Here is a 13,062-nt window from a genome sequence, read left to right on the forward strand (position 1 = left end):
CCATGCCTCCACTTCCTAACTCCCTCCCAAAGCCCCTCCATCCTATATGGTATAACAATAGCACACTCAGCATCCAACACGACAAAGTACATTTTTATTGGTATATCGAAGCCAACTTTTGCGTATGCTAACTAAAGTTTTCATCCTAGCCTCCTGCTGTTAAATTAGTAGAAGGAAGTGGCAGTCCCTCTTCCTGTTTTGAAAACTACTTTTTATTCTGTTTGTCAACTGTCAAATTTTAGAGATAATTCTGGCGAGATTATTCAGTCACAGTCTGATGTTTAAAGATTATTTGAGCTATTAGTTCATACAGAATTCAATCTTAGGGGCTCTTGAAAGTTATATTTATGTAAAGAATTTGGCACTTACAAATTAGGTAACAACATTCAGGTTTTGTTAGGAAACTACATAAATTTGGTCAAATATGCACATGTGTAACAAACTATTTTATAAAACATGGCAGAAGAAACAAAATGAAAAACTGCATTATGTGTGGAGATACTTTCATTAGGGACTAAATACATATTATATCTGTAAAGGTATGTCTGTAAAGGACTATATATAGATCTGCAAATAAAGACTTTTAGTCAAAGTGGAAACTTGGTTATTTAAGTTAGCTCCTGTTTACCCTTATAGTGTTTACTAGTGTATTAGCTTATTTCTTGAATAAATTCTTCAGTAATTAGTAAACTCAAGTTTTAGTAAATTAAAATATTCCACCTGCGAACTTCAATGAAAGTTGGATTAATTATGATTTCAGAGTAGAAAAGGCATGCATTGACTGAGGGACACTGCTCATTGCCACTTCAATGATTCAGAGGATCTAAAAAAACAAAATTGCAGAATAAAGGAGAACCTCAAGTATTTCAGTGTGAGTTGGAGCATCAGTTTTTACTGTCACATACAACATTCTTTTATTACGGTATCAATTTATCAATCCTCAAGCAAAACATTGGGACATGTCAGTAGTTAAAATAGGCTGAAACAGAAATTAACCTGAAACATCCCTGGAACAGATATTGAAAAGCACCTGTGTTTTTGCTTGGCAGACAGACATTAGATCCTAAGTGCTAGAGACTTCTTTCAAAATGGCAATTAGATGCAAGGGATTACCTGGCAAAAAAAAAAAAAAAAAAAAAAAAAAAAAAAATTATATATATATATATTTCTTGGTAGAAGCATGAAGCATCAATAGTTTATGGGCATGCAGATTTAGACTATCAGCCTCTGCTCTTGGTTCCTCTTGTGTCATCTGCTGTTTCCCAGACTTTCATTTTCTAGGTCTCCAGTGAGCTGTTGCAGGCAGGTAGCCTCTGAGGTTTGTATACGCAGAAATTTTAGGCCTCTTGTCATGGAGCAGAAAGGAAGTAAATGATAGAAACTCTAGCTCCTATATCACCATCAGGAATCCCCAGACTTGAAAGCACCAGTTTCAGCCAATATTTTCAAGGCAGAAGTTCCTTTTTCACAGAGGACACCTGAAGGACCTAATAGCTTCTGCTCGATACGACATTTCCATCACTCTAAAGCTCCTTGTCATCTTTTAAACACTTTATTGTTCTCCTTCTGATTCTCTCCACCTGCCCACCTCCCGCTATGTAATACTGTGTCCAAAGCTGGAACAATGCTGCAACTGAGAGATTCATCAGCTCTGAGGAGAGAAAGATATTTTAGTATGTCCTCAAATAAGATTTTTGGATTTTGAAACAGTATAATGTTCCTTAGTTTTTGCCCCTCACCCCCCATTTTTTTTTTTTATTTCCCCTAACACCTAGCCAGTTATCCTCCATTTTATACAGCATAAAGTAGTTCTAGTTCTCAAATTCTCACTGGACTTGTCTTTTCTTTTTTGAACTTCATTACACTGATTTCAGACCATTTATCACATAGATTTCAGATTTTAACTCCATTTTCTAGTCTGTTTAAAAGCTTTTCCAGCTTTTTTTCATCTGTGGATCCTACAAGTATAATCTCCATTTGTTGTTCAAATCACTAATGCAAACCAAGACTGAACAAAACATAGCCCTGAGTGTTCCAACTATTTAAGGTGTGCACCTTTCCCATTTGGCATAATTGTTTATGCATGGATTGGATGTGGTTTTTGGTTGGTTGGTTGGTTGGTTGGTTGGTTGGCTTAATGTATATTTATGCTAAGATAATTAGACTAATTTCCAGTTTGTCTGAGACTGTCATATGGTCAAAGGCCTTAAAAATCAGTCAGGCTTTAAAAATATGTCAAAGGCTTTAAAAATCAGGCTTAGTCTTATCAATTATCTGTCTCCTTTTACCCGCTAAGTCAGTGGAAAGTAGAGAGTTTGCACTGAAAAAAAGCATTTTGAGTTTGCAGTTCTTTAGCTTTAGTCCATGGCTTGAGGAATGTATTTTATTTTGCACTAGAAGTTTTATATCTCAATAAATTATAGAAGCACTTAGCTCTGTGGAAAAGAACTTCTCAGGGCACTCTTACACTTTCATATTAATACAGTATTTGATATTAAACGATAGTCAGGAAAACAATACATTATGTGTTGTTTTTCCAACCATTGTCAACACTTGAAATGTCAGCCACCTGTTGAAAGTGGAATTTACTAGATTTATTAAGAACACTGGGACATAAAGCTGTAAATTATTCTTCCACACCCTTTGCTTTTGAAACACTTGTGAAAGATCAGATTTTCTATACAGCAGGTCTCATATTTATTTAACCCAGAATATGACAGTGTTCCTTTAACAAAACTTGCCAACATTTATAAAGCTATTTATGGAAATTTCAGAAGATATAAGAATCTGCTTCCCTAATTCTATCTGACAACAGTTACTGATGTCTGGAAAAAATTACCTTGGATTAAAATTATTTCAAGTTACAGAACCTACTATAACTGGGAAGAAGGAAGGAAGGAAGGAAGGAAGGAAGGAAGGAAGGAAGGAAGGAAGGAAGGAAGGAAGGAAGGAAGGAAGGAAGGAAGGATTATACCTGATATATCAGGTTATGCTCATGAAATCTGGTTTGAAGATTGCAACCCAAAATGATTTTTCTATGAATGTTTTAGTTCCCGACCATTGCTTTTCCTGATTCAAGATAGACAGTTTTATTACACTAAAAAATCAGAATATGATTAACAAATGACTTAAATTTCACATATTTTTCTTACTTGCTCCTTAGAGATAGTTTTATATGAACACCACTTGGAAGAAAATATTGATTTATAATAAGTTATCTTGGAGAATGCTTGGCTAAAATCCCTTTGCTTGTGTACAGTACTGATATTGTTAGTAATGTTATCCACTTTTTCCTGTAAATAGGTTTTGGAAAGGAGAAGCGAGAATTCTTTAACAAGAAATGATATTGATTTATGTGTCTTTGGTCAGGCCTGAGATAAAAAAAACATCTTGCCTGTAATCTTAATAGGACGATTATGCAAGTAAAGTGGAGTTTACTGTGATCTTCCTGTCCTTAAATTATTTGTTTACAGGCTGTAGAGGAGTTCATATGCCCTTAGTCTATTCAAATTTCATTGTATGTTTGCCTGAAATACCTGAAAAATGTCTTCATCTGTCCATGTCAAATATGGGATTTAGATAATTGTTATTAATATATCAAAGTTAGCAGCAAAGAAAATAATGAAATATGCAATTTTTTAAGTCACATCCTGTAAAATATCTCAAGACAAGGGCAGGCTGCAGGGGATACAATGCTAAATGGGAAATTTCTTGTGTCCTTATCTTAAACTCATAGTGTGACAGTACTGTAGCATATTAATGGTTGTAAATTAATTTCTGTGCATGTTTGATTTACAGTAGTTCATATTTACTTGAACAACTTACATTGTTTAAAAATCTTTTTGTCTCCTGCAAACATTTATCCATTATACATAGATATATGTAAGAAAGCTACCCTTTTGAGAAAATCTTAGCTCAGAATCAAAAGGAACCACAGCCTCCCTGTCCTGCGATATAGTCCTGATATATTGCCTTGATATTTGGACAAGCTCAAGTTTTCTGATGGGAAAACCATATAAGAAAGTCCTGATCACTCCAGCTTCATTACCATTCCTACATAAGTAAAACATTATTCCCTTTGTTTACTGCCCAATCTAGTATTTCGTCCAGGCTCAATACGTTTTTGGGAAAAAAAAAAAAAAGTTTTAACACATATTCCTGAAGGTATATAATAGCATTTCTATCACTACTTATCAGGATTATTCTTTTTAAGATACTGCATTTAATTAAGTGAAATTTCTTCAGAACTCAAGAGAATTTGGTATAGTGTAGGCTAGAAAATAAAGGTAAAAAATCTATAATATATATTTATAAATGTCACCAGAAAAGATGATAAAGTATGTTATTTTATATGGTGTTGCAGTTTTAAAACCTTTATATTAATTTGTCATATACTGAATTACCAATTTAAATAAAAGGCTAGCAGATAATTGTATTCCTTTACTACGGGAACACTTGAACTAATTTAAAGTAATGCAGCAAATTATCTAAAACCATTTAGTCAAATATATTAGAGAGGGGTCAAACCTAGGGCAGCACTATTTAAATCAAATTGAATTCCATCTTGCGAATGGATTTCAAATAGATTTTTAATTGCAGTATTTTGTCTGCAGGGCATTCTATCACATGCCTGTTGTATGCAAGTAAAATCCACAAGAATCTCCTCCACCAGGACAGTGCCAGGTCTCTCTCCATTACAAAGTTTCTTTGTTATGATGCACGAAAATATGTTCTTGGCTTTTTGTTTTTGCTCATTCTACTTATAGTTAATCCCTTGAGACAAATCCTGGATAAGTGACTCTCTTCTGTTCTCTTACTTCCACATGGATTGCAATACCAGAAAGAAATGGAAAAGCCAGGTATAACCATGAGGAAAACAGAAAAGTTACTATTTTTTGGATACATTTTGCCTTCTCCCCCAGCCTTAAGTGAGTCACTGTAACCATCATTGGAGATCTAACCCCAGGAAAATACATTTTATAGTACATCGGAAGCCCACACTGTAAATGAAGAGATACTTTTATTTCTAGTAGTGATTCTGGAAAATGCCTTTTTAAAAAGCAAATGCTTCACAAAAAGCTGACCTGCAATATTTTTGAATTAAAGACAAAATCATATAATTCTTTAAAAAGCACAATGACAAATTCATCCTTGGAAATACCCTTCTGGACAGATAGCAATAAGTATCTAAACTAGTTTGTGAGCTTTCTGGACAAAACCTTTGCTGTTTGAATAATAATAGCAAATGTAGCTGTTGGTTTCTCTACAAAAGAAAACATGCAGAAAAGGTTTTCTCTTAAAACATTGACAAATACATTATTTACAGTCCTCTTGTTTGTGGTTAGTCTTGTTGCTTACAGTTCTGTTTCAGAGAACACTTGTTGCTTAGTTGCTTACAGTTCTGTTTCAAAGAGACACTTTTTCTTAAAGGCTATGAAGATCCATTGTGTACCTTGTATGATTTATTTGCTGTTCTTCCTAATAGAGTACTCTCAGCAAAGCTTAGTATAATACAGAACTTTTGCATTGTTTGTGTGTCATAACTTCTCAAAACAATTTAGTCAGAAATTTGCTTTTAATATCTTTATAAAGGAACTTAAACTCACATTAATGATCCTAACAAGTAGAATCATAGAATCATAGAGTATCCCAAGTTGGAAGGAACCCATAAGGATCATCAAGTCCAACTCCTGGCACTACACAGGTCTACACAAAAATTCAGACCATATGACTAAGAGCACAGTCCAAATGCTTCTTAAACTCCGATAGGCTTCGTGCCATGACTACTTCCCTGGGGAGCCTGTTCCAGTGTGTGACAACCCTCTCAGTGAAGAACCTCTCCTTGATATCCACCCTGAACCTCCCCTGTCACAGCTTGACACCAGTCCCTCGGGTCCTATCACTGGTCACTAAAGATAATAGATTGGCAGCTGACCCTCCACTCTTCCTTGTGAGGAAGCTGTAGACCGCGATGAGGTCTCCCCTCAGCCTCCTCTTCTCCACGCTGAACAGGCCCAGTGACCTCAGCCGCTCCTCATATGTCTTCCCCTCTAGGCCCTTCATCATCTTAGTAGCCCTTTTCTGGACACTCTCCCATAGTTTCACATCCTTTTTGTACTGTGGTGCCCAGAACTGCACACAGTACTTGAGGTGAGGCCGCACCAGCACAGAGTAGAGCGGGACAATCACTTCCCTCGATGCCGTGCTTGATGCACCCCAGGATACGGCTGGCCCTCCTGGCTGCCAGGGCACACTGCTGGCTCATATTCAACTTGCTGTCAGCCACAACCCCCAGATCCCTCTCTGTGGGACTGCTCTCTGGCATCTCATTGCCCAGTCTGTACGTAGAGCCAGGGTTGCCCCTTCCCAGGTGCAGGAAAAACTTGTTATTGTTAAACTTCATGTGGTTGGTGATTACCCAGTTCTCCCATAAAAACATAAAGGACGCTCACGGAGCCTCCCAGAGCTGGGCTCAAACCTGCAACCTTGGCCCTTGGCTGGGTGGAAGATGAGCGTCACAACTGCTGTGCTTTGTAAACCTGATTTTTAAATTCATTCTGGTTAGGTGGAAACTACTAGTAGAAGAGTCTCCTGATGCTAGTGGTGCAGCTTCTCACAGAGACAGCGGCAACAGCAGGGCTTTCAAAAATGGCACCTTCAACAACAGATTTTAGAACTGGGTATAATTCTGGGTCTACCAAACTGGTGGCATCCAGTTCCAGTGCAAGGCTGGTTATGGTAGATCTGCCACAAGTTTTCACAATGAAGAAGTGACCATATTATACAAACAGAGGATAATGAAAAACAAAAGAAAGTGGGTGTGAAAGACAACAAATCAGGAAAATGCCTAAATCCATACTAAATTTTATATTTAAAGTTAAAAAAAATAAAAATCAGTACCTTCCTTGAATTGTTGTCATCAAGAAAAAAAAAAAAAAAAAAAAAAAAGAAAAATCCACAAAGAAGACAAATAATTATCCATTCATTCTAGTCTTTCCATGTTAATGGATACACAAATCATCTGAAACGGTGAGAGTTAAATGGCTCCAGTATGCTGCATTGTAAATATTTGATTCCTAAACCAAAGTTCAGTTAGCTACATGGGACTTCTTTCAAGGCAAGCTCCTAGCATAACAGATCAGGCCCTTCTTTTGTTTTCAGATTATGTATTGGTCACCAAATAAATTTGATACTGGAAGTGTCTGCTTTAAATTCATCATATAAATGTTCTGATATACAATAAATATTTATATATTAAACTTATGTTGTTTGCTTGACAGACTTGAATCAAAGGAGCCTTTTCTGTCCGTTGGGTAAGTAGGAATCCGTATATTTCAATGGTTATTTATATAATCAACTATCATACCATATAACATGGAATAACATTGATCATAAACATCCTTTTTCAACATTTCATTTATTTACTATACCTAATCTTAGAAAATGTAGATATCAATCCATGAAGACAGCAGTTGTGGGTATCTTCTTTATGAAAAAATTACTAAAAAAACGTTTCCACTAATCAAAATTGATACAAAATACAAAAATATAAGAGAGATGTTGCATCAAAAACTATTTGGTTTTTTATTTTGTTTTCACTGATCTTTCAGTCAGAAACCATTTCAAATATTATATATACCACTTATCTAAGCCAATGAATGAGGAATTGATAGTTCATTTTAAAATAAAAATTCATTGGTTCTTTAGTAACAGGGGAAAAAAATGTTAAATAGAAAAATATATTTTAGCTTAATTATAGATCATATTTACAATGATTTACCTATTACAGCTATTAACTCCATAGTCGCATAACCATGTAAACAGTTATATAGTGTCCATAGTAAAATAATTAACTCATCTTTCTAAAAACATGTTTGTTAAAGTGGGATATTCTAAAAACGTATCATTCTTTTAAAAAATGTAGTTTATTATGTATATATACTAAAGGTAAGTATCTGTATTTTACTCCTGAGTTTGAAGTTCACTTTTTATTTACTATTTTCTGTTTAGTTTCTTCCTTTAAAACTTTCCTGTTTCCTAATATTTCATTAGCATTTCATTGTTTTACAGAACCGTATCACTTCTCTTCATTCTCCTTTTTCTTGGTTCACACTATATATTTCATGCTACCAAGAACATAAACTGCAGATAAAAGATGTCAGTGCAAAATAGCCATTTTAATTAATGGCTAGTTAATGGTAGTTAATGGTAGTTAATTCTACCAAGTAATCATCAGTAGCTTCCATATTGCTGTAATAATTGCAGATCAAAAAACTGCTACAGGTTCTGAAGTCTGAATTAAAAATAGTGAACAAAGTGTATCCATTATGAACACAGAAACAACATATCGGCATATGCAAGATTGGGATATGTCCCAGTTTTTGTAGCATAAAGTAACTTTGGCTTGTCTAAGCACATTTTAAATTAATTGCTTGCCAATTCCACTTTCTATCAGCACAAAATCATTGAAAACTAAGTGAAGTGAAATTCAGATCAAATTTTGGGGGAATGCGGGGCATGGGGTGGGATTAGGAGATGCTCCTCATATTTTGCATGCTTTGAAATGGCCAAATTCATTACCAAATTCAGTCACTTCAGATACTACCTCTCACTATTCCACTATGCATCTCATATTATAGAGCAATTATTTTGATGTCTACACTCCGTAATGAAGTCACAGAATCATAGAATCATAGAATATCCCGAGTTGGAAGGGACCCATAAGGATCATCAAGTCCAACTCCTGGCACCGCACAGGTCTGCCCGAAAGTTTAGACCATGTGACTAAGTGCACAGTCCAATCTCTTCTTAAATTCAGACAGGCTTGGTGCCATGACTACTTCACTGGGGAGCCTGTTCCAGTGTGCAACCACCCTTTTGGTGAAGAACCTCTTCCTGGTGTCCAGCCTAAACTTTCCCTGCCTCAGCTTAACACCGTTCCCACGGGTCCTGTCACTGGTGATAACGGAGAATAGGTCACCTGCCTCTCCACTCCCCCTTGTGAGGAAGTTGTAGACTGCGATGAGGTCCCCCCTCAGCCTCCTCTTCTCCACGCTGAACAGGCCCAGTGACCTCAGCCGCTCCTCATACGTCTTACCCTCTAGGCCCTTCACCATTGTCGTCGCCCTTCTCTGGACACTCTCCAATAGTTTCACGTCCTTTTTGTACTGTGGTGCCCAGAACTGCACACAGTACTTGAGGTGAGGCCGCACCAGCGCAGAGTAGAGCGGGACAATCACTTCCCTCGACCGACTAGCAATGCTGTGCTTGATGCACCCCAGGATACGGTTGGCCTTCCTGGCTGCCAGGGCACACTGCTGGCTCATATTCAACTTGCTGTCAACCACAACGCCCAGATCCCTCTCTGTGGGACTGCTCTCCAGCCTCTCGTCGCCCAGTCTGTACGTATAGCCAGGGTTGCCCCATGCCAGGTGCAAGACCCGGCACTTGTTCTTGTTAAACTTCATGCGGTTGGTGATTGCCCAGCTCTCCAATCTGTCCAGATCTCTCTGCAAGGCCTTTCCACCCTCATCCGAGTCCACAACTCCTCCAAGTTTAGTGTCGTCGGCAAATTTGCTCAAAACACCTTCTAGTCCTACATCCAAATCATTTATAAAAACATTGAAGAAGACTGGCCCTAAAATGGAGCCTTGAGGGACCCCACTAGTGACCATCTGCCAGCCGGATGTGGCCCCATTTACCACAACCCTTTGAGCCTTGCCCGTCAGCCAATTGCTCACCCATCGTATGATGGTTTTGTTTAGCTGTATGCTGGACATTCTGTCCAGTGGGATCGTATGGGAAACCGTGTCAAAAGCTTTGCTAAAGTCCAAAAAGATCACATCAGCTGGTTTCCCTTGATCGACTAGATGGGTGATCTTATCATAAAAGGAAATCAAATTTGTTAGGCAGGACCTACCCCTCATGAACCCATGTTGGCTGGGACCAATGACTGCATTGTCCCCCAGGTGCGCTTCAGTAACTTCAAGAATCATCTTCTCCTTAATTTTACCAGGCACTGATGTGAGACTGACAGGCCTGTAATTGCTAGGGTCTTCTTTCTTACCCTTCTTGAAAATTGGCACAACATTTGCCAGCTTCCAGTCCAATGGGACCTCTCCAGATGCCCAAGATCGTTGAAAAATAATTGAGACAGGTCCAGCGATGATGTCAGCCAGCTCTTTAAGCACCCTGGCATGAATCCCATCCGGACCCATGGACTTGTATGGATCCAGGTGGAGCAGCAAATCCCGCACACGTTCAGGGTCGGCTGGGAGTTTGTCCTTCCCACCGTCATGGTCCTCCAGCTCAGGGTACCCTGGGTCCCGAAGCCCATCATCAGTGTTGAAGACAGAGGCGAAGAAGGCGTTAAACGTCTCTGTTTTGCCTATGTCATTGTCTGTGAAGAGACCCTCCCCATCTAGTAGTGGACCTATGTTTTCTTTGGTTTTCCTTTTTATGTTCACATATCTAAAAGAACCTTTTTTATTGTCTCCCACAGACACGGCCAGCTTCAACTCTAGTTGGGCTTTGGCCACACGAATTTTCTCCCTACAAACACGAACAGCATCCCTGTATTCCTTCCTCGTCGCCTGACCCTCCTTCCAGCAGCCATACACCTTCTTTTTTTCGCCTAAGCTCCAGTAGAAGATCCTCTGGTCAGCCAGGCCAGCCTTCAGACCCACTTTCCTGACTTCTGATATTTTGGAATCACCTGATCTTTTGCTTTTAGGAGGCAGTGCTTAAAGATTGACCAGCACTGATGGACGCCAATGCCTTGAAAAGCAGTTTCCCAGGGGACCTTGCTGACTAGTTCCCTGAGCAGCCTGAAGTCTGCTTTTCCCCATATCCAGTGATTAACTGAAACTCTTAACTTTTAAGATTAAAAAAAAAAAAAAAAAAAAAAAAAAAAAAAAAAAATTATGTCATTGTGGCTGAAGAGCAGCTTGAAAGTATTAGAAAAAAAAAAAAACAGGAAGCATATTAAAAAAACAGGAAGCATATGAAAGTAAATGGTTGTGTTAGTAGTAATAACTATATTAATAGTAATTACCACAAAGTAATTAATCTGTATTTTGTATCTTGTGCCATGATTTTAAGAATTTATTGGCAACTTTAAGATACTTGCAGATGAGTACCTAGGAGGAAATATTATGTTTTAGATTTGGGTTTGTCTCCAGATGAGAGGGGTGGTGGCCATGTTGTAAATGCATGTTACTTTCACATAGTCATTGTATGTGACTTTACTGATAAACTGGATTCCTCTCAGGAATTCTAATTTGAGCAGACTTAGTCTCTTCACAGAACTTCCCAGAAGTTTTCCTGTAATGTACATGAATTATTTTTCTAAAATCATAATGATTGAAAATGTAAAAATTAGCCCCCACCTCTGTGCTACTTTTGCCTTTCACAACTCCATTTTCTCCACCCCAAAGAAAGATTTTACCAGAGGCAAGAGCAATATGCCCTGAGGAAGGGTCTAAGCAAACATACACCTTCTTGGTACTGAGTCAGAGAGATGCTCCTTCTAGTCCCACAGTAATTTGGGGATTCATTTTTTCTGGGTATGAGCTATCGTGTTGAGACCTGTATCTAAGGTTTTAATCCACACTAACAACTGCAACAACCAGGCCTTTAAAACAGAGCATTTGCAGAAGAAATGCTGACTCTGCCTCAGACTAACATATTGGTGCCCTTAATGCCTCTTGCAGCCAGAATTGGTAAAAATAACAATCTAAATTACTTTTGGTTGCTTACAGATTACTTGGTCCTGCAAACCAGCCTTTCATTTATCTCCCTTCTGTGACGAAGATTTGTTTCCACATTTTCATTATACTGCGTGGAGGGGCTAATTATACTTTTTCATTTTGCCAGGCCTAAGATTATGAATTTCTAGTGCTTTTCCATTGTTAATTCTTTTGGTAGGGGAAGGGAACGTGAAGTGTGGAAACTTAGGTTGAGACTGACACACTTCACCTGAGCTCTTGATGCATGTGCTGGGCTACAACCTTCCCTTAAGAGATCCCACAAAGAAAAAGTGATTCATAAAATGGTGCATTGTTTCCCCTCTCTCAGAAAGCAGACAGCTACAGAGACAAGCAGACCTCACCTCTCACTGTTGTGGTTTGTCTCTCAAATGCAAGGAGACAACACCTCCGTACTCCCTCAGTAAAGGAAATTGCATTTATCCTTCTTTTTGTGCTAAGGACATAGCAAGAAAGAAAACCCCATTGTATTAGGTTTACATGGCAATGTTTTGGTAGTGAGGGGAACTGCAGAGGTCTCTTGTGAGAAGAGCCCAGCAGCTGCCCCATGTCAGATCAGAGCCAGCCAGGTCCAAAGGGACCTGCTGCTGGTCAGAGCCAAGCCAGTGAGAGACGCTGGTTGGGCCTCTGGGAAAGAAGACTGAAGAAGGGGGAAAAATAAAATAAAATAAATAAAATAAAATAAAATAAAATACAATAAAACTGCTGCACAACAGCAGCTGGGAGAGAAGAGTGAGAAAATGTGAGAGAAACAGGCCTGCAGAGACCAAGGTCAGTGCAGAAGGAGGGCAGGAGGTGCTCCAGGAACCAGAGCCAAAGGTCCCCTGCGGCCTGTGGAGAGGCTCATGGTGGAGCAGGCTGTCTTCCTGCAGCCCATGGGGTACCATGGTGGAGCAGATCTCCACAATAAATTACATTAATCTCCCTGTGATTAGTTTGTTTTGCCCATGACAGTGATTGGTTTGTGATCTCCCTGTCCTTATTCCAACCTACAAAACTTTGCCTCTTGCCAAGGCAATCGGCTCCGGGGCAGACGCGTTCTGCAGCAGAGCGGGGGATCGAGACAGGCAGGGCTTTATTTTTAGCATCGAGGCCACTCGAAGCAGCCGAGGGATCCGCCAGGACCGCCAGGACCTGGCAACCCCCGCGAGGGAGGCTGACGAGGCGTAGGCGGAGCCAGCAGCGCCCCCTACCCGGCCGTTCAAAAGCAGCCCCTAGGGAGTGCGAGCGACCAGGAGCGCGGCGAATGGGACGGGCAAACAGGGTGTGGCGCGTCAGAAGGGCGGGGCGCGGCAGT

General features: G+C 39.2%; 1 protein-coding gene across 1 annotated transcript in view; it reads left to right on the forward strand.

Annotated features, from left to right (window-relative positions):
* RALYL (RALY RNA binding protein like) overlaps positions 1-13,062 on the forward strand; it is a 460,877-nt gene that overhangs the window by 391,364 nt on the left and 56,451 nt on the right. Inside the window, 1 exon segment of the mRNA XM_040546189.1 lies at positions 7,281-7,313. Within this exon segment, the coding sequence (XP_040402123.1) occupies positions 7,281-7,313 (33 nt within the window).

This window comes from Cygnus olor, chromosome 2 (genome assembly GCF_009769625.2).
Source record: "Cygnus olor isolate bCygOlo1 chromosome 2, bCygOlo1.pri.v2, whole genome shotgun sequence".
Classification (NCBI taxonomy): domain Eukaryota; kingdom Metazoa; phylum Chordata; class Aves; order Anseriformes; family Anatidae; genus Cygnus; species Cygnus olor.